The sequence below is a fragment of the Rattus norvegicus genome, chromosome 19 (assembly GCF_036323735.1).
Source record: "Rattus norvegicus strain BN/NHsdMcwi chromosome 19, GRCr8, whole genome shotgun sequence".
NCBI classification, from domain to species: domain Eukaryota; kingdom Metazoa; phylum Chordata; class Mammalia; order Rodentia; family Muridae; genus Rattus; species Rattus norvegicus.
Genome location: NC_086037.1, coordinates 56,407,491 through 56,427,478, shown reverse-complemented (window position 1 = coordinate 56,427,478; position 19,988 = coordinate 56,407,491). Strand labels below are relative to the sequence as shown.

The following is a 19,988-nucleotide window of genomic DNA, read 5'->3' as shown; positions in this document are numbered from 1 at the left end:
GCAACTGCAAGGCCCTGGGTTCGGTCCCCAGCTCCGGAAAAAAAAAAAAAAAGTAAAAAACCTGAAGCAATGCCCTCCTAAAAGCAAAAAAGTAAAATTAGTAGGCTGGAGTAAATTGTTAATTTAAGGACTAGAAAAGGAGAGGAGAAACAAATGGAGCGAGATGATAAACATTGCATTGAATGTGAATGCGAAGTTCCCAACATAAAACAAAAAAAAAATACTAGTCTGGATTTAAAAACAGCAGGACGCCCTTAACATACGTTTTCTATCAGTAAAATCTCTAGATGCAAACAATGCCTAGTATGGTGGAGCACAGAGTGCACCTGTAATCCTACACAGGCAGATCTCTGCGAGTTCCAGGCCAACCAGAGCCACATAGTGAGACCCTAAAGAAAAAAAAGGCGGGGCTGGGGATTTAGCTCAGTGGTAGAGCGCTTGCCTAGAAGCGCAAGGCCCTGGGTTCGGTCCCCAGGCACAGGAAGGCAAAAGTCAAAGGGTGGACAGATAACCACAGCCATGCAAATGCTCCTAAGTGGAAGGTGGTGTGGCTTTTTAACACTCCTCTCTGCAATTAAGTAGACAAAATCGGTATAATTCTAGAAGAATTGAAAAGAACCAAATTGACCCAACCAATGACAGAGCAACCCTCCAATAGCAGAAACTACTTTCTCTTCAAGGTGTGAAGCATTCATTAATCTTCCACATGCTCTAGGACCTAAAATAAGTCTCAAAGAAAAGGTTAATGGGGTGGGTTCCTGAAACCAAACCCTGTCCTCGCAAGAGTAATTGGTGCTCTTAACCGCTGAGCCACCTCCCAGCCCCAGACTGACAGTTCTTAAGGAGTTCTGATATCATGGGAAGTAGTGAAATGAAAGCAGGATGTAATCTGTTATTGCTCCTTTCAGGTGAGAGAAATGTCAGCAGTTTTCCCAGTTCTGATAGGAATGTGTCAGAGAAGGCACGATTAGGAGAAAGCAGACAAAGTCTGGAGATCGGTGTTGCGGACTCCATAATTACTTATGAAAAATGGCTGAAATCTATTATTCAAGAGAAGGGTCAGCCTTTGCAAAAACAAACACAGATAGCTCGTATGACGAAGTTACAGAACGGTGAGGAAGAGTAGAGATGTACATGGGTGATGATTGGTGGTTAACTGGTTTCAAGAAGAAACAACATAAGGTCTTCCCCAAAGTCTAAGGAGGGAGAGGGCACTGGCAAAGGATCCTGCCTCTGCCTCTGAGACTGCAGGTGTGAGCCATCAGTCTGTTAAGAGGGGAATTAGTTTTGAAGACAAGGTAAAGGACAACCCTCCAGGAAGTTGGAAGGAATGAACTATAAAAATAGATCAGAATTCCCAGGCCATGTTAAAAGCTCATTAAACTTAGTGATCAGGAATGTAACAAGGGGAAAGGGAGGGGCTCTGCATATCTTCCCTCCCAAGACTACACCCACACAGCAGGCAGACTTGACTTCACCAAGGTTGTGGATTGGCCACCTTATAATAAGGCAGAAGTGGGGCAAGGCACAGACTGACTTGCCATTACTGACTGTGGAACCTCAGCCATTTAACGGGGGACGGAAACAGTCCTGTGAGTCAGTGGCCTGTAAGCCCCGCTGCAGTCAAAGGTAGTTAAGGGGACTGGTCATAACTAGGTAGTTAAGGGGACTGGTCGTAACTAGGAGTAAAAGAATGCAAATCCCATGGCTGACAGGTAAGAAAATTACTTCTCCATCACTTTACCCAACTACAAAGGTTTGTAAATTGAGGTTAAGACCATGAGGGCTAAAAAGGATCCAAATAATTGCATTTCTGAATGGCCACTTAATAACAGTAGGAGGTGCCATTCACTAAAGCCACACTACTTTCCTGCTATGTGACATTTAGGCAAGTTCCTAAGTGCTGAGGCTTAGTTTCTGCATCTGCCAAATATGTCACCGGGCAAAGACAAAGAATGAATACACTAAACACATTTAAACAGTACAGGCTTTTGGTAAGCATTATTAAATAAATGCCTGCTGTCAGTGACATCGTTATTACACATTACTATTTGTTACAACTCTGCTGGCCTACTTTAAACAGAACCTAGGCTGTTATAAATGCAGGAGTCACAGGAGGAAGGGTTCAAATATTCAAGTACTGAGCCTCACTCAAGTTCCAATCATTACAGAATTTCCCCAAGTACTTTCCTAGGCTGCTCACCTCTTTACTTCCTCTGGGAAAATGACACATGCCACCCACTAGAACTCAAAAACAATAGCCTTGCTATTGGGTAATGGGCTTAGCTTCATTCTAAACCCTATTTCCAGGTTCTGGACTATAATACCTTAATTCTTTCCCTACAAAGGACTCAGCCACCAATGTAATAGCAACATCTCGAAAATACTAACCCCACACTAGTGCGACAGCTTAGTGGCTAACGGCTCTTGCCTCCAAAGCTAACGACCTGAATTTAGAGAACTCACTCCTACGAGTTGTCCTCTGACCTCCACATATGTATGATGTGCATCTCTCTCTCCACTGCTTCCTCCTTCTCTCTCTCTCTCTCTCTCTCTCTCCCCTCCTCCGAAGTTTTTTTTTTTTTTAATTTTAAAAACAACAAAAATAAACCCAGCATACTACCAAGTGTGGTATTACATGCCTGTGATCCCAACATTTGGCAGGCTGAGGCAGGAGGATGGGGAGTTAGAACCAGTGTAACTAGACATACTGAGGCTCTGGCAGGGCACTTGGGTTCAATGCATTTGGTGCACATTACCGGCATCATAGACAATGAATACAAACCCCCAAACTCAAATACCTAGCAATGACAGCAGCCAAGGGCATGGCAGCATCACCATGGCAACATCACCAGTTGGTGTGGGAGACAAACTTCATTATGATGAGTTAGCTTTCTGCAGCCATCTCAAAGTTGTCCTCCACCTCAGCTTAATCACAGCTGCACGGAAAAAAAAAATCAATAAATCCACGTAGAAGCTAGCCTTCATTCTCCTCAAATCTTACTTAACACCACCTTTCTATTTACCTGGTTTCTCCTCTCCATAGGTAAAGGAGTAGGCTTGTGATCATCAATGATCCACAGCCATATCAGAACCCAGTTCCTCTCTGGATTCTTTTAAAATACAGATGGTGCAGAATGGTGGTAACCTGAAAGCCAGCCTTCCAGACTCCAGGACCAAGAGGTTCACTGAAACCACACAGCTAGTAAAGGAGCTGACTGGAATGCTGTCCTAGAGTTTAGACTAGAACCGGCCACAGAACTTTCTACAATTATGGAAGTGTTCTGTATGTATGCTGCCCAGTTGTGACATTCCCTAGACATCTGTAGGTGTTAAGCCCTGGACATGCAGGTGATGTGACTCGGCAATGGGATTTTAAGCTGGCACAGTGGTTGGTGTACAACGACCCCAGCATTTGGGAGGGTAAGGCAGGAAGACTGCCTTGTCTTCAAGGCCAAGCTAGGTTGGCTATTCAGAAAGACTCCAGAACTATGGACTCCCTTTGGAAACTTTGTATACTTTGTAAACCCTCAAGGAGAGAAAGAAGCCAGGCTCCTGCCTCAGGAGCTTCTATCAGCCAGGGCCCTCCCTCAGACCTCTCCGTGTAAACAGCTTTTCCGGTCTCTGTGACTGTTACAATGGTCATCTCTAACCCCTCAACAGGACCCTTCCCCGATTATGCTAATTCTAGGTTGAAAAGCTGAACAAAAGCCACCAATCTCTGAATAGGAAAACCCACCAATTCCTGGCTTCCCAAGTTCACCTTGGAAATTTGTGTCTTAGAAAGCTTCGCCCCCTAAGAAATCCTATATAAAAGCTGTACCTGCTCAGTTCCCTGCATCCCCTCCTGGTAGCCAGAGGAGCCAACCCTGGACTTGTCTCTTCACACCATGGACCCTCCCAATAAATCTCTTTAATGAGATTTGCTGCCTGGTGTGTCTCTCTCATCAGAAGGTAAACAGCATGAGAAGGAGGTAAGCAGCAAAGCGGTGAAGTGGGCTCCTGAGTCCTCACGTGGGGTGGGGTGGGGTGGGGGCTCCTCTCCTCTGACAGCTGCAGCACCTCTGCTGAGGAGGCTTCCTCTCAGAGCTGTGTGGTTCCTGGGCTTCCGAGTTCAGGATGCCTTTCCATCTGAACAGTAAGGACCACAGCATATAATATGGTCCAGTTCTGTTCAAGCTGGGCTAATAAAACAACTGCTTAAAATACTGTAAAAACAAACAAACAAACACCTGAAAATTAAGAAACAGATTTTTAAATTTAGTTGATTATAATGTAAATAACCACCTGTACCTTGTGGCTACGTGCTAGACACTATGGTCCAGAAAAGAGAAAACAAATCCAGCCTGTCTAAAGCACAGAATGCTCTCCAAGTTTATCGTGTCTCTTCTCTGCATATTCTGAGAACAGAGGAAGAGTTAAGCCTTCTGTTGCTATAGAAACCGATTCCTGCCACAGCTGTGAGCCCCCAGAGGTACAATGCTGTGAGGTTTCCCCACATGACTCAGGAGCTGCTCGTCCTCTGGGAGTGAAGCACAAGGCCATGCTGACTGTGGCTTCTTGTCTGCCTGTCCCCATGCCCAGAGTGCCTGTTTGCTCAACAGCATGATGCCGAGTGTAAGTAAGGCTTCATGGAACTTCTAAGCAGGAGAGACTGTAAGAAAGCAGCTAGCTAGACCCCAATTCCTTTCCCAACGAGGACAAGAAGAAAAGCAAAAGTAAGGTGATTGTTCATTTTTGTTTGTTTTTATACAACGGAAGGCAGGAAGTGAACAACCTGCTTTATTACCGAGAGGAACTTACCACGTTGTTCAATAAAATATAAAGCCGTAAGTTAAAAGTGGGTGAAGAAACAACTGTGCACTGACAGGCAGAGAGACGAGAAATTCAAGTACAGGATAAGAATTGGAAACAACTGAAGAGCAGAACCAGAATCTGCATAATGAAAGTTGAGGAGCACAGACCCACAACGTCCATGACTGCTCAAAGCAGAACTCCAAGGATTAAAAAAATCAATTAAGAAAAAATTGTAAATCTAAATGCAAGAGACTTTCTTAAGTGTTCTGGGGACGTGAGATCTTGTATTCACGTGCAGAACCGATGAAAGTGAGGTTCCCACCACAGTACCCTTCAAAAGACCAGGGCCAAAGAGAACAGAGCAGCAGATGATAGATTAGCTCTGAGAGGCCAGAAGCCAACCTCAGCTTTGCAACTCTAGAAACAAAAAAAAACCAAAAAAAAAACAAAACAAACCAGTTTCACCATAGTAGACAGAAAAAAACCAACCATAGAGCCCACCTTTGGAGGCAGAGCGCAGCTTCAAGCATGAAGACTGGAGAAGGGGAGAAGGAACAGGAGGCAGAGGAAGGATAAACAGGTGGGTGAATCCCAGTGAGCAGACGTTATCTATAAGAACAGAGTAACTAATTGTAGGGCGTGGAAACAGTGGGCTAAAACACGGAACCAGAGCAGCCCGTAGCACAAACTGTGGGTTCTTATTTAGGAGCAGAGCAGAGCTGAGTGAACTTTCTATTTGGTATTATACTGAAGTATGCAGGCCAAAGCTTTAAGAGAAGCAACTAAACGAGCTTAAAGTTTCCAGATAGTGGGGGATGGAGGAAGGTATGGATCAAAGTATAGAATAAGAACAACCAAAACATCTCTCATGGAAGATAGGAAACAAAACATACCACTAGGCTGGGTTTGGGAGTGGACACTTTAATCCCTATACTCAGGAGGCAGAAGCATTTGGATCTCTGAGTTCAAGGCTAGACTGGTCTATACATAGCAAGTACCAAGCTAGCCAGAGCTACAAAATGAGATTCTCTCTCCCAAAAGAAAAGTAGTCATAAGAAAAGTCTTTAAAACAAATTTTTAAAGCTGGGTGTGATGGCACATTCCTTTGATCCAAGCACTCAGGGGGCAGAAGCAGGCAGTTTGCGGTCAGTCTGGTCTATAAAGAGAGTTCCAAGATATCCAGTGATACACAGAAAAACCCTGTCTTGAAAAACAAAGAAAAAGAGAAAGTAAGTTAGTTTTAAGATTATTTGATGTGTCTAGGTGTTTTGCTTGTGTTTTTCTATGAACCCCATGCAATACCTGGTACCCTCAGAGACCAGAATCGAACACTGGATTCTCTGCAACTAGAGCTACAGACAGTCCCATCGGGTAGGGTTGGGACTTGGACCCCCAAGACTTCTTGCAAGAGCAGCTAAGCACTCTTAACTACCAAGCCATCTCCATTCTCCTAAAAAGGCCTTTTTAAAGCCCTTCTTTTAATAGTCTAGCTCAAAGCACCAACACACAGAACAGAGGCTGTATCTATTTTGGTTCACATAAGGATACAGATCAACTCTGATTAAAGTAGGTCTCAGTGTTAGGCCTGACACCCCTTCAGACCCTACGTCACTTTCAAGATCACACAGTACTTCCATTCCCAGGAGCAGGCCAACATGGACTTTTCAGACTTTCGAAATTTGACTTGTAAGACCTTAAGGGGCTTTACAGAGCCAAGAACTTAGTGTTTGTCAATTATTGGTATTGGTAACACTGGGGACTTTAAAGCTGCAGGGGTATAATATCTACTTATAAAAGTTCTGAAAATAAGACAGGCAGTGGTCACTTATGCCTTTGATCCCAACAACCCAAAAAAGTTCTGAAAATAATTTTAGAAATCAAAAATATGTTAAAAAATTATTTATATTTTTGGGGCTGGAGAGATAGCTCAGCCGTTAAGAATATGGCTGCTCTTTCAGATGACCTAGGTTCAATTCCCAGCACCCACATGGTAGCTAACAATTGTAACTCCAGTTCCAGGATTCTGACACACTCTTTTGGCCTCCATGGGCACCAGGCACACATGTAGTACACAGACATATAAGCAAGTAAGACATTCACACACATAAGTAAATCTTAAAAACCAGATTCTTACATCTGTACAGCTAGTGCTATCTATTTATAAAGACAGCAAGCAAGGTGGGCATGAAACACCTGGGAGACTACGGCAAGAGGATCACCGTATGTCTCAGCAAACCTGCGACTCTAAAAATAGAAAAACAAGCTAGTGAAGAATCTACAACACATTGGCAAACATATCTTTGATCAGGATAAAGTCCCTGCAGTTCTTCCTTTTTTTTTTTTCCCCCTCCAGATACTAGCAAAATAGAACCTAAAATCTGTCTGGAAGCAAAAATTGCCCAAGATAGGCAGTTCGTTTTTTTATTGTTGTCTGAAACACTCAAAACTGCTCTTTGTGATACAAAGACATCAGGAAATGTTATTTATGCAATATAGTAGAGGGGGAAATGTGAAAGTGCCCGTTAGGTCAGGCGCACAAGATGCCCATCCTGGCATTAAGAATCCCCACTATAACAGCAGCTGCTGGAACATTGTACTTCATTTTGTTGGTCCCATCTGGATCCCTTATTTGAAACCCTAGAAAGTTCCACTTAAGCAACAGTTCTAAAAAAGGATTTAGCGAGGTCAAACGATTTGCCCTTCCCACAGAGCTAATTATTACAGTAATTAGCTTGGTGTAGTGGCACACGCCTATAATCCCAGCATTCGAGACAGAGGCAGGTGGATCTCTGTGAATTCAAGGCCAGCCTGGTCTACCAAGTGAGTTCTAAAACAGCCACAGCTACAAACAAAACGGCAACAACAAAAGCATATAAGAAAACACAAAAACATTCTGAAGCAAATGAAAATAATTTAATGCTTATTTATTAAAAAGGAAATGACAGATGGTGATGTGAAGTCATCCGATAGTGTACCAGTGAATGTGATCTGCTGTGCTGACAAGTAAAACCCACCACACACTGCAGATCTGTTTCCTATATATACATGTATGCATGTATGCATGTGTGTGTGTGTGTGTGTGTGTTTGTATTTGGACATTAGGATGCAGTCTATGCAAAGTATAAAAAATTGACAAGTACAGTAAATAGTTTTGGACAAATGTAAGCAGCAAAAATAGTATATGTATGTACGCATGCACACACACACACACACAAACACACACACACACACGCGTCTATATAAACAGCAGAGTCAGAGGAGTGGGTATTCTTGAGGAAGGATGGGGAAATGAGAATGGAAAGGACATACACAATTATGTCTATAATGTTTATTATTATCTGCCTATTAGGTTAAATATTATCATCTCTTTTTTGAATTCCTGAAATAGTTCATAGTTTGAGAATATTTTAAGGCACCGAAGATCCCCTACTCAGAGTCACACCACCATCTGATTTCCTGACATGTACACCTCTAACAAAAATGGAACAGCTCCGACCATCTGACTTACCCATTCACCAGCCACAAGACCCAATCCTTCAGAGTTCGCTCTTAAAGGGAAGGAAAGAGGAAAGGCTTCAGGCTGCAGCTGGATCCAAAGATAAGCATCCAGCAAGCCTCCAAGTAAGAGAGAAAGGAGACTGAGTCCTACTGCTAAATAAAATACACCTTTACCCCCCCGAGTGTTTTGTTCCTTAGACAAAAGACACTAATTTCTGCTATGCAAGCCAAGCAGGCAGGCCTTTTCCTTTCGTAGGAACTGCTATCAGTCACCCCCAGGGCCCAGAACTCCCCCCCAGCACTGGTGCCCTTTGCTCCATTAGCTGTTGCTGGCTTTCATGCATCAAGTATGGACTTCCTGTTTCCCCTTTTTGAGCCCTGGAGACTTGGAACTGGTATGAGGCTTTGAAAAAAATAAAAACAAAGCCAGGAAAACACAAAAGGTAGACAGTCATGCTGTTCAGAATCTTAACAGCTGTAAAACGTCTCAGATTTTCCTGTGTCTACCTCTCACATGAAGCAGTGTTCTGAAGTGAGTCCTGTGGAACTTTGAGTCAATGGAGCTGACAGCAGTTAAAACTAAGGCTCAGAAGATGGCTGTGGTGGCTCCTACCTTCAAACCCAACAGTAAGAAGGTGGGGCAGGAGGATTGCTAGCTTGCGACCTACATGGGCTACTCTAAAATTTTAGTATCTCTTTCCCCATCCTATACAGAGGCTAAGGGTAAAGTGATGCCTTTGTGTGCCATTCTATATGCTTTAGATCTAATTGGGTTTTGTTGATGATATTGTTTTGTTTTGTTTTGAGACAGGGTTTCTTCGAGACAGCTTTGGCTGCCCTGGAACTCACTTTGGACCAGCATGGACTTGGATTCACAGAGGCCTGCCTACTAAGTGCTGGGATTTAAGTTGTCCACCACCACTACCTGGCTAGATCTAATTTCTGTTTCTATAATTTTATCAGTGTACATTTGTTGTTAAAATAACAGGTTTCATTAGGGCATTTTGCACAGGGACAGCAGCAGCCTGAGCATACGGACCTCGACTCCTGCGCTCCACCCACCCACTGCTCCTTCCCTCTCCTACTTTCCCATCCTTTTTGCTTCACTGTTTTCCATGGTCCAAATGAGATGATGATGATGATGATGATGATGATGATGATGATGATGATGATGATTTCTCCAGAGCAAGGCTGTCCTGAAACTATGTAAACAAGGCTAGCCTTGAACTCAGAGATCCTCCTGCCTCTGTTTTCCAAATGCTGAAATTAGTGTGCCACCAGTGTAGTTTCACTTTTTTTAAATGGCTGAATAAAAGGCCAATGGCGTTTAGCTTATCCACTAATAGATGCGCTGTGTGTTCACTGCTGTGAATGGTGCTGAAAGACACGGTGTACCCAGGTATATCTAGCATGCACTTAGATCCCTTCGGGTATCTCCTGAGAGGCAAGCTTAAGTCATATTGTAGTTACCTTCTTAGTTGTTTGATGCCCTGAGCCCCATAGTGACTAAACTAATTCACATTCCCCAGGGGCGGATCACACACTCTTTCCTCCCAGCATTTATTTGTTTGGTGGTACCAAGAATGCACCCAGGGCCTTGTTCCATGTGGAGTAAATACTGCATCAAGGAGCTTGTTTTTCTTTTCTTGATGATGGGATCTCAAAGGAGTTTTGATTTGCATTTCTCTGGTACTTAAAGAACGGTACTAGTACTCCTTTTGAGAACTGTCCATTGGATTCCTTTGCTTATTTTTTATAGGATTATTTTTAATGATTTTACATATTCTGGATATTGATCTCTTGTTGGAGCATCAACAACTAGCAGATTTTCTCCCATTCTGTAAGCTGTTGTTTGACACGGGGTTTCTCTGTATAGTCCTAGCTATGCTGGAACTTGCTCTGTAGAACAGGCTGGCCTGGTAATCCCTTCCTTTCTATGCAGAAGCATTTTAATGTAACAAAACCCCACTTTCTTAATCTTTATTTTATGTGCATTAGAATTTTTGCCTGTATGAGGGTGTTGGATGTCCTGGAACTGGAGTTACAGAGACCTGTGAGCTGCCATGTGGGTGCTAGGAATTGAACATAGGCCCTCTGTTAGAACAAACTGTGCTGGTAATCACAGAGCCAGTTCTCCAGCCCTCACAACCCCAATTTGAACCAAGTGTTAAGGGTAAAGGACAGCTCTACAAATTCACTCTCTGAATGACAGTGCTCTGACCTTGAAACTTTCCAGTCTGGACATAGACCCAGACACTGAAGCCCACTTGTGATCCACAGGGGGGCATCGTTAGGTCAGCTGCCAGCTCAGAACCCAAGACCTGATAGTCGGCCTCTGTGGCTTCCGGTGCTCTGACCTCTGGCCTGGCTCATGATCCTTTTACACGGTAATGGGATATGAACTGATTGAAAATGTCGAGGCTCCAATCTCATTGTTCATGCTGCGGCAACCATTCACTAACTCAGGCTTCTCTGCTCTGTTCTGCTGTCCTGCATTTTGAATTCAGAGCTTGGTGTCAGCAAGGAAAGCACCAGAGTTGTCATGCGGCAGCCTTTGGCTGTGTTCTACCGAGAGATGTATCATCTACAACCTACTCACATCCTCCCCCAACAGCTACCAAAATTCCCCTGGTGAGAAATGCTATTATAAGAAGGGGTGGCTGCTTTGTGACTCACACTGTTTCATTAAAAAGATTTTTTTTCCCAAACAAATTTTCAGTAAAGAAATCCAAAGGTTTTCCAAAGCCACAGCAAAATAGAACAGCTCATGATAGTACTTTTCATAGGTCTGCCACTTTACTGGAGGCTCCTACACCCAAACACGGAAGGCATGATATCTGCTTATTAGCCTTGTGTTGCATTTGGCCTTTAGAGAAGAGGTAGGAAACTGATTGATTAAACCCAGCTAATACATAATAGAACTGGGTTTGTCAGATATTAAGGTAGAAAGCCCCTAGCTTGCAAGCCAGCACTCACCACAGCTCTCACAACCTCTCCAGGGCATCTGCTACACTGGTATAGATGCTTCAGCCACATCTGACCAGCATTGGTAAACCAATAACCGATGGCTTGCATGGCTGCTGGGGTGGTTGTTCTGGTGGTATTTGGTATTTTGGAAAGCTTCCTATCTATCCCAGTGTTATATCTTTGAGAGTGTAAATAAAAGAATAAGCAATATTTCACAAAACTAATTTGTTAGTATGGAATGCCACGGGCTCCTTTAAATTCCTGTAGACTTTCCAGTCCTTAGGGGAGAATCAGGGTAAAAGAATCCTAGCCAGGCCTGCTCTACAGGAAAAGGCTAGTGGGATGGGAACATCAAAAATGTCTCTAATAGCTCAGAAATGTGAGCAAAATGACCACAGGCTTGAGGTCTGGGGACTTTCTAGCTCTGTCCCACACTGTCTGAGTAACTCTGTTTCTCCCACATGCTAAGAGACCTCTTTTGACCTTAAAGAAATAGTGTATAGCACACAGTATGGAAGTGAGTAATTTGGAATAGCTATTTGTGAAGTATGATTTAATCATATTTATAGAGAGATGGGTACTAGACACAAGAAGTCTGGGGCCATATTATCTCATTTATCAAGACCAAGACACACACACACAGGTACACATGCATCCACACATGATGACAATTCACCAAAAGTCACTTTATCTAACAGTCACTTTCAACATGGACCTTTGAAATTCTTCATTCTGAACAAAAAGTGCTCCCATGTAACACATGCTTATTAGTAACATATTACTGGTGTTGGTTATCATACAAGGCTTTAATAAATTACTGAAAGCATCATTAAAAGCAAGAATTTTAAAAAAAACTGATTCAAAAAGAGAGTCTGGAGAGATGGCTCAGTGGTTAAGAGAACTTGCTGCTCTTCCAGAGGACCCAGGTTCAATTCCCAGCACCCACTTTTAGACCGTTCACAACCTTCTATAACTCCACTTTTTGGAGCCTAGACTTCTATCCGACAAGGGCAACAAGCACAAACGTGGTGCACAGATATATGTGTAGGCAAAACACACATGCATACACGTGAAGTAAAGAGAAACGTGTTAAACAGGCAAATGGCCTGAATATGTATTATTTCTTCAAAGATACATGAATGGCTAGGAAAAAACAAAATCATATTTATCAATCACAGTGACAGAAATGTAAAAACATCTCACCCATGAGGTTAGCTATTATCTGTCTGGTCCCCCAAGGTTGAAGGCCCCCATTTTCTTGGGGCCTTACAGAAAGTTCCTGCTTGCAAAGGTTGGCGTTTTCCTTATCTCTGGCAAGAGAAACTTGTGGCTCTGCAGCAACATACCGGGACCTATAAACTTGTCAGGGTCAGTGTTAGCCTCCAGGCTCCCTCAGTCCCTGCTCACTACCCCCTCTCCTCTCCTTCCCATTTAACCCTGCAGATCTTCCCCTGGATGCTTTCTCCTTGCTTTCCCAGACAGCCTTGGCAGTTAAGAAGGAACTTTTTTGCCTTTTCACCCATGGAACAGCTATTTTGTTTCTTTACTGCTCCCATTTTCATTCACTATTAAAAAATAAAATAAAATAAAAAGTCAGATATGGTGACTCTGAACCTATAACTCAAGAGGCACTCAAGAGGCGGAGGCAGGCGGATCTCTGAATTTAACCCAGCAGGGTCTACACAGCTCTATCTGGAATTCCAGATAGAACAGCCCAGCAATAGAGCAAGACCTGAGAGAAAGTGGGAAACGGAAGTTCTGAAACAGAGGATCTGGAGTCAGCTCTACATGGTAGTGTTTGTCTTCAGTGTATGAAGCCAAGTTCAGTCACTGGCACTGAACAAACTGGGCAAGCAATTCTAGCACTCGGGTGGAGGCAGGAGATCAGATGTTCAAGTTTATCCTCAGCACACAGTAAGTTTGTCAGCTTGGACTATATGTTAACAACAACCCAAAACCCCAGGCTGAGTGGAAAACAGCGGAGGGGCTGTCTCCTATTTCCACGCCAAAACAACAAGAAATACCACCCGGCCACTTTACTCATAGGTATATATGAAAATCGAGGGAATATGGCTCAGTGGGAGAGCCTAGAAACACATCGCTAGAGACGCTAGAGAGGTGGTGGTGGTGTAAAAAAGTCTCAGAGTATTTGTGCATTCACAGCAGTATTATCCACAACATGGAAACAATCCATGTGCCTGTGACAGATGCATGGAGAAGCAAGTACAGTCTATTGTACTCTAATACACATCGTGTGGTACATGTTCAACCCTAAAAGGGAAGAAAATTCTGACTGGAGATGCAACCAGAGGGATGAAGGTGAAGGGCATGCATTCCACTCAGTGAAGTAGGTCACAAGGTAAATACTTTACCCATTACTCACATTCAGTTCTTACTGCCCCCTCAATTTTACACTTAAAAATGGTGACGATGGGAAATTTGGTTACATGTATGGGGTACAGGGTACTAAAGTACCGAATCCTATACTTACCAGACCAAGGCTATTTTACAGCTTGGGATAAAGTTTACAAAGACAGGTTTAAAAAGTGGTGAATCTTGCTTCATATGAAAAACACCAGAAAGAAAAGTGGCTTGAGGGACAACAAAGATACATAAAGTCCAAAAGTAAACAAGACACCACTGAGAAGACAGAGGGCCCCCTTATACTGGGTCACACGAGACATTTCTTAGTCTGTTAGAAGCACGAAGATGACCTCCCCAGACCAGAAATAGGGTTGGGGGAAAATGAACAGTCACTGAAGAGTTCAGAAGAAACACCGTAGCGCAGCCTCGGTATGTGTGCACCATAGAACTGATGAAGAGGGGAAACGCTAATGCTACCAGAACACTCTTAAAAAGGAAGAAAGTGAGCTGGAGACATGGCTCAGCGGGTAAAAGCATTCATTGGCTGCTCTTCCAGTGGTCCAGAGTGCAATTCCCAGCAACCACATGGTGGTTCATAACTATCTATAATAAGATCTGATGCCCTCTTCTGGCACGCAGGTGTACATTCAGATAGAGTACATGTACATTCATAAAACAAATACATCATTAAAAATACTTTAACAAAAGAAAGCAAAGATCCTTGAAAGAACGCTAGTCCTCTTCATGATAAGTACACATGCCCAGCACCTACACTGGGTCCTGGCACCCACGCACACTCAGTCTTAGCGAAGATAGTTTCTACGCAGGCAGGAAAGTTTCCTGTTTTGAGATAGGGAGGAAAATGGGGAACCTCGTAATGTATCCACTTCAGAGTCATGACTCGTCCTAGATATCTAGGTCTCTAGCTACTGGGCTGGGCCTGTGTGTGAGAGATCATAACCCAGTGCCCTTCAGTGGTAATGACTTCCAGAGAAAGCTGGGCCTCCTGAAAAATCAGGGGGAAGACATCCACAGAAAGGGCCATTGCTTCCATTTCTGTCTGTCTGTTCTGAGCCACTCGTTCACAAGACCATGGCAGACTGGCTCAGGCCTTTATGTAGGGAACAAATGCTTTCCATATGAAAGACAAAACAAAACAAAAAAACCTATGAAGAATGCTCTTGCTGGGGAAAGACACTTGTATGGATCCTGTCTAGAAAATACCCAGCTAGTATCAAAAACAATGGGTGTACCAAAACAAACAAAAACCCACTGAGTTCTTTCTGTCTCAGAAGAAAAAAACCGAAATCCATGACAAGCTGAGCTTCAAATGTAAGTGTTCTAACCATACTCTCAGGATCTCTGTTAAACTCAGGCCCTGCGGTCTCTCCTCGGCTCTACTGAATTCAGGGAGTAGGCTCCAGTCAGTCATCAGCACTGTTATGAGGCTCCATAGAAAGTCCAGGCAGGCGAGTAAGGATCCTCTGGAACCCTCACTGACAGGAGGCTCTTCTTTGTGTGTTTTGTTTTTGTTGTCCACGTATGCACTGTAAATCCTTATCTCCCCTAACTCTGAGTTACAGAAATAGTGATTCTGCGACTCCCCCTTCAGCTTGCCACCCAAGACTAACAAAGACAAAGACACAGCAGGATAAACTGCCCCATCACTCCAGAGACCACCCTGCTGTTGATTTAAGATGAAACTTGGGTCCTTATTAATCTCCCACTTGACCAAATAGCACATCCGAGACAGGACACGAACCTGGTTCTTCCTTTCTCTACCTTTGGTTTTCAAGACAAAAGTTTCTTTGTGCAGCTCTGGTTGTCTGGGACCTCACTTTGTGGACCAGGCTGGCTATGACTTCAGAGATCTGCCTGCCTCTGCTTCCCATGCTGCCACGCCCACCCAGTGAGAAGCCTTGTGCCTATGAACAGAGAAGATGAGAAGGACAGGTCTCTGAGAAGCTCCTTTTAGTACTTAAGCCTATAATGTTAAGATGCTAAGAACCATTTGACTTAGATTGGGCCACAACACAGCTTAGGAAAAAAAATGAATAAAAATCTACACTCATCTCTTATTCTAGAGATGGAGGCCCGTGCTGCCTGGAGTCTGCACTCCACAACCTCAGAGGCCTGCTATATTCACCTAGCTTAAGGTGTAATATGAGCAGGACAATGTCCCTCTTAGGGCAACACTAATTCCCTGTGATGTTTTTTTTCTGCCAAATTTGAAAGTATCAGGTTTTTATTTGTGTGTGTGTGTGTATGCATGTATGTGTGCACATATGTATGTGGGCATGTGGAGGCCAGAGGACAACTTGGGGGAGTTGGTCCTGGGGACTGGACTCAACTCATCAAGCTTGGAGGTCGGTTCCCTTATCTGCTGAGCCACACTGCTGGCTATAATTGAGTATTTTAAATGAGTTCAGTGCCCACTGAGCTTGGGTGGAATATTATCGTGGTTGTAAAACATGTGGTGTGTTCCTTCAAGAATGGAGCTACTGCTCTCTTTGGTTAAGGTGGCCTGGCTTACAGCATTCCTTGTGACAAGGCTGGAGATGAGTTTCTGTTTAATATACACATCCGTAAAGCAGCCATGTTAGCAATTTAGCCCCTGCTGCTTGCAAGGCCTTTCAGACCTCAGGGAATAGTTAACTATGACCCTTAGAAGATCATCTTCGCCTGAAGGAAGCATGGAGAAGCAGTCCTTGTGGCAACAGAAAACTAAAAATCCTACATTAAAAACATAGTCTATGGGGTTGGGGATTTAGCTCAGTGGTAGAGCGCTTGCCTAGCAAGCGCAAGGCCCTGGGTTCGGTCCCCAGCTCCGAAAAAAAAAGAAAGAAAGAAAAAAAAAAAAAACATAGTCTATAATAGGCTGGAACTTTTCTGCAGAATTGGGCAGGGAATGGATCTAGCTCTTTAGAGACCACAGAACGCTTTTTCTTTTTCAGAAAGCTCAAAAAGGCCTTACCTCTAGCATACCTACAGTGGGACACAAAGACTTCCTGAGCCACTCAAATAAGAGTTGGCAACTGTCCTTCACTATTAAGACTAGAAAAGCTAAGCCTTTTGAAAATCCTAGCATAGCAGCAAACTAGAACCCAGGAGACATGCTGCTAGCATATTCAGACATTTTTCTAAGTCACTCCATCTCAGCCCTAGTCCATGGCTTGGTTAAAATACAAAACAAAATTGGATTTTTTTTAATATACATATACACATACATGCCTAAGAAGCCAAACCAAACCAACACCCCCAATAGCCAGCCACACCCCCAGTAGCCAGCCATCTTACTATAGAACACAGCAGTATGATCTAACATGTGGATACTTCATGTTTTCTCCCCACATTTGGAAACCCCGATTCCAAGGTTAACAGGACTACTACAAAAAAGAATGACCAGGTCTTTAGCATCAGAAAACTAAAAGCCAGAGTCACCTCAGAACAAGCCCAGCTGAACAGAAGGAGAGGCCGCATGTGCTTCTCAAAGGAATTCTTCTCTAGCAGTTATGGGAGAACTGGATACAGGGCAGACTCCAGGCAGCGCGGGCCTCCACCTGGAGCCTATGTTCCCATTCGTGAAGACCTCTGTCTGTCCAGTTCTAAGGAGACAGCGAAGGCAAGAACAATGGCCTTGTCCCTACAAGGCTGTCACAGTGTTCCACTTGGATTCCCTTTGCCTTTTGCTTTGTGTATACTTTCACAAAAGACCCTCAACAATGACCCTGCAGGACTTGGAGGACAGACATCTCCAGATAAAGATATAATAAACCTGGGAGTACATGTCTGCTCCAGGTTAAGAGTCGGGAACTTTATCACGAGCCCAGCCTTTCCATTTAGTGGCTAGTTAAGTTTCCAGGGTACTATTTCCTTAAGTTACAGACAAGAGAGGTCAGAGTGATGAGCACAGATGAACATAAGCAACTCTACCTATAACTGAAACATTTCAGAAGGTGAAGGCACAGGATTAAAAGTTCAAAGCCAACCTGTACTCTATAGGTTTGAGGCCAGTTAGGGTCACATATTGAGACCCTGTCTCAAACAATAAATAATCACATAAACAAAGCACCAGATAGAAAGAGCCTGTGTCCTGGCACTGCGAGGCCAGCACCCGGTCTCACCTCTGCTATCTACAGCCGCGGTCTGGGTTCCTCGCCTCCCCTGTAAGCTGGGAGTAGAGTTACAGTAATGAATAAGAGGATGGACATAAACCATTCGAGTTCTTTCATCAGCAAACACTGTGTCAAGCACAGTGTAAGTAAGAGTTACAGCAGCAATCAAGCTAGTTCTGGTCAAACGACAAGAAGAAAAATAAGTTAGTAGATAAATACTTAGAAAACATGCTAAAAAAATGTAAGATTACCATAAATGACTGAAAACAATCACAGGAAGGCCAGATGTGAAGAGTGCCCACTGAGGAGAAATCTCTGTTGAGCCCTAAGGGTGAACGCCTATCTATGTGGAGAAAGGAGGAACAAGCATTTCTGTGGGAACTCACTACGTAAGGGTCACAGCATGAGGCAGGCACAGGAACACGGAAGACAAGTGCAATTGCAGAATATCCTCTCCTAGGGTTTGGAGAACAACCGTTACAAGCTGCCACCACAGAGGATTACCACATCTATTTTTAAAATAACAAAGATGAGCCTCGAGAAAAGTGCTGTGTCTTGTCCAAGGTCAAAGTTACTCAGCAGAGGACCTCAAATTGGAGCCCTCAGTATTCTCTTTCCTAACACAGCAAAGCCGACAGCTTTGACTTACTTCACTAATGACAGCTTTCAGGTTGTGAGGAGTCACCAAAGCACCTTGAGAACACCAGTAATAACACTGTATCAGTTTCCAGGCACCTGGTCCATCAAGCACTGAAAGCCCTATCTTTGGAATCTTAATACCAGAGCAAAAACTGCTCAGACCTAACTCCAAGGTTCCACAGTGGAAACAGCCTCTCTCCTTGCAGACATGAACAAGGGAAAAAATGCCCCAGAAAATTCCACGGCCTGCTCTAAGAGACGGAACACTGATGCACACGAATGATCACCTCAGGTGAACAGCACAGGCATCCCAGTCAGACTGGTACACCCACCCCAGCAAAAGCCATTTGGGAATTCAGAGAGGTAGTATGAGGTGAATTGCAAGATGCCAGAAGCATTCAATAGGCTCAAAGTCTTGCAAAAAGGACAGGATGGGCCTACATACTAAAAATAAGTAAATATATACAGGTATTGCCTATAGTGTTAACAAGAGCCTGCCACACACTTTAGAGATGCCAAAAGGATGACTATCTCTAACTTTTCTTGTATTCCCAATGCTCACTGGTGCTCTCTACCCCCATGACTGGATGAGAGTGTGTGTGTGGGGGGGGGGGGCGCTAAGGAACCTAACGATAGAACAAGGAAGAAGTTTCTATTAAGAGTCAGACTTAAGAAATCTTACCAGAGCGCAAGGCCCTGGGTTCGGTCCCCAGCTCCGAGAAAAAAAAAAAAAAAAAAAAAAGAAATCTTACCAGAAAGACAACTCTTTTTCTCCCTCCCCCATACAAGCCTTTATAAAGTTAGTTTGCTACACTCAAAATTGTTTTAAAAGCAGACCAATAATAGTCCACTTACGAATGCAATCACAAAAGTCTCACAAATACAGCTGAGCCTTCTGGACTCAACTATTTAGAGAAGATTAATCCCAACATGCCTAACGCATACCGAATGCCTAAAGGGTACCAAAGGCAGACATGCCTTGTATCTGACCTCCCACAGTTTAATTAACATCAGAGAGGCTCTAAACTAGCCAGTATAACCCACCAAAGTTACTTCAAAAATTTAAGATTATGGAATTCACCAAAAGAAAGAAGGAAAGATTAAAAAAAAAACCCAAAAGACAAACAAAAAAAAAATCTACCTTGTTTTGAAATTAGCTACAACAACATTAGTCTCACAGGTAAACCTTCCATAATGTACCCTAAGGGCAGGAGAAAGCTTTCTCCTGCACAGTATCTAAAATGTCCCAACTCAGGCAAAGGAGTCTGAAAACTTAACTGTTTCACTTGAACTAGTAATTAATTAACAAAAAGCAAAAAGCAACCTCACACCCCTTTTGACCAATTTTTCAGCGCCTGCCCTGGCCTCTCAGGACAGCCAAGCAGACAGACCTGTTTTCCTCTAGAAGTCTCTGCCAGGCCTTTTTTTTTTTTTTTTTTTTTTTTTTTTTTTGCCCTACCAGTCAGGGCCTGGGAAATCCCCCTCCAGCCTTTTCCTGGCCTGTCACCAGAAGTGCACAGAATGAGTTCATCTAGATCCTTTCAATCTTCCTCTTCCCCAGTCATGTGCCAACTGCTGGGCCATAACACCCCACCTTTCCTGTGCTCT

At 43.5% G+C, this 19,988-nt stretch overlaps 1 protein-coding gene and 1 long non-coding RNA gene across 13 annotated transcripts in view; one reads left to right on the top strand and one right to left on the bottom strand.

Annotated features, from left to right (window-relative positions):
• Znrf1 (zinc and ring finger 1) overlaps nt 1–19,988 on the bottom strand; it is an 87,086-nt gene that overhangs the window by 63,423 nt on the left and 3,675 nt on the right. The window contains exon 1 of one of the 12 annotated variants that reach the window (XM_063278297.1): nt 2,802–2,989. The exons of 10 other annotated variants lie outside the window; for them this stretch is intronic. In XM_063278297.1, coding sequence (XP_063134367.1) covers nt 2,802–2,841 — 40 coding nt within the window. In that variant the 5' untranslated portion in view covers nt 2,842–2,989. Of the gene's footprint in view, nt 1–2,801; nt 2,990–4,180; nt 6,002–19,988 lie in introns of those variants that run through there. One more of the 12 variants, XM_039098267.2, reaches the window with a different exon arrangement.
• On the top strand, nt 5,252–19,126 carry LOC134483371 (uncharacterized). Its single transcript, XR_010060237.1, has 2 exons — nt 5,252–5,377; nt 8,186–19,126. It is a non-coding gene; the product is annotated as an uncharacterized LOC134483371 (long non-coding RNA).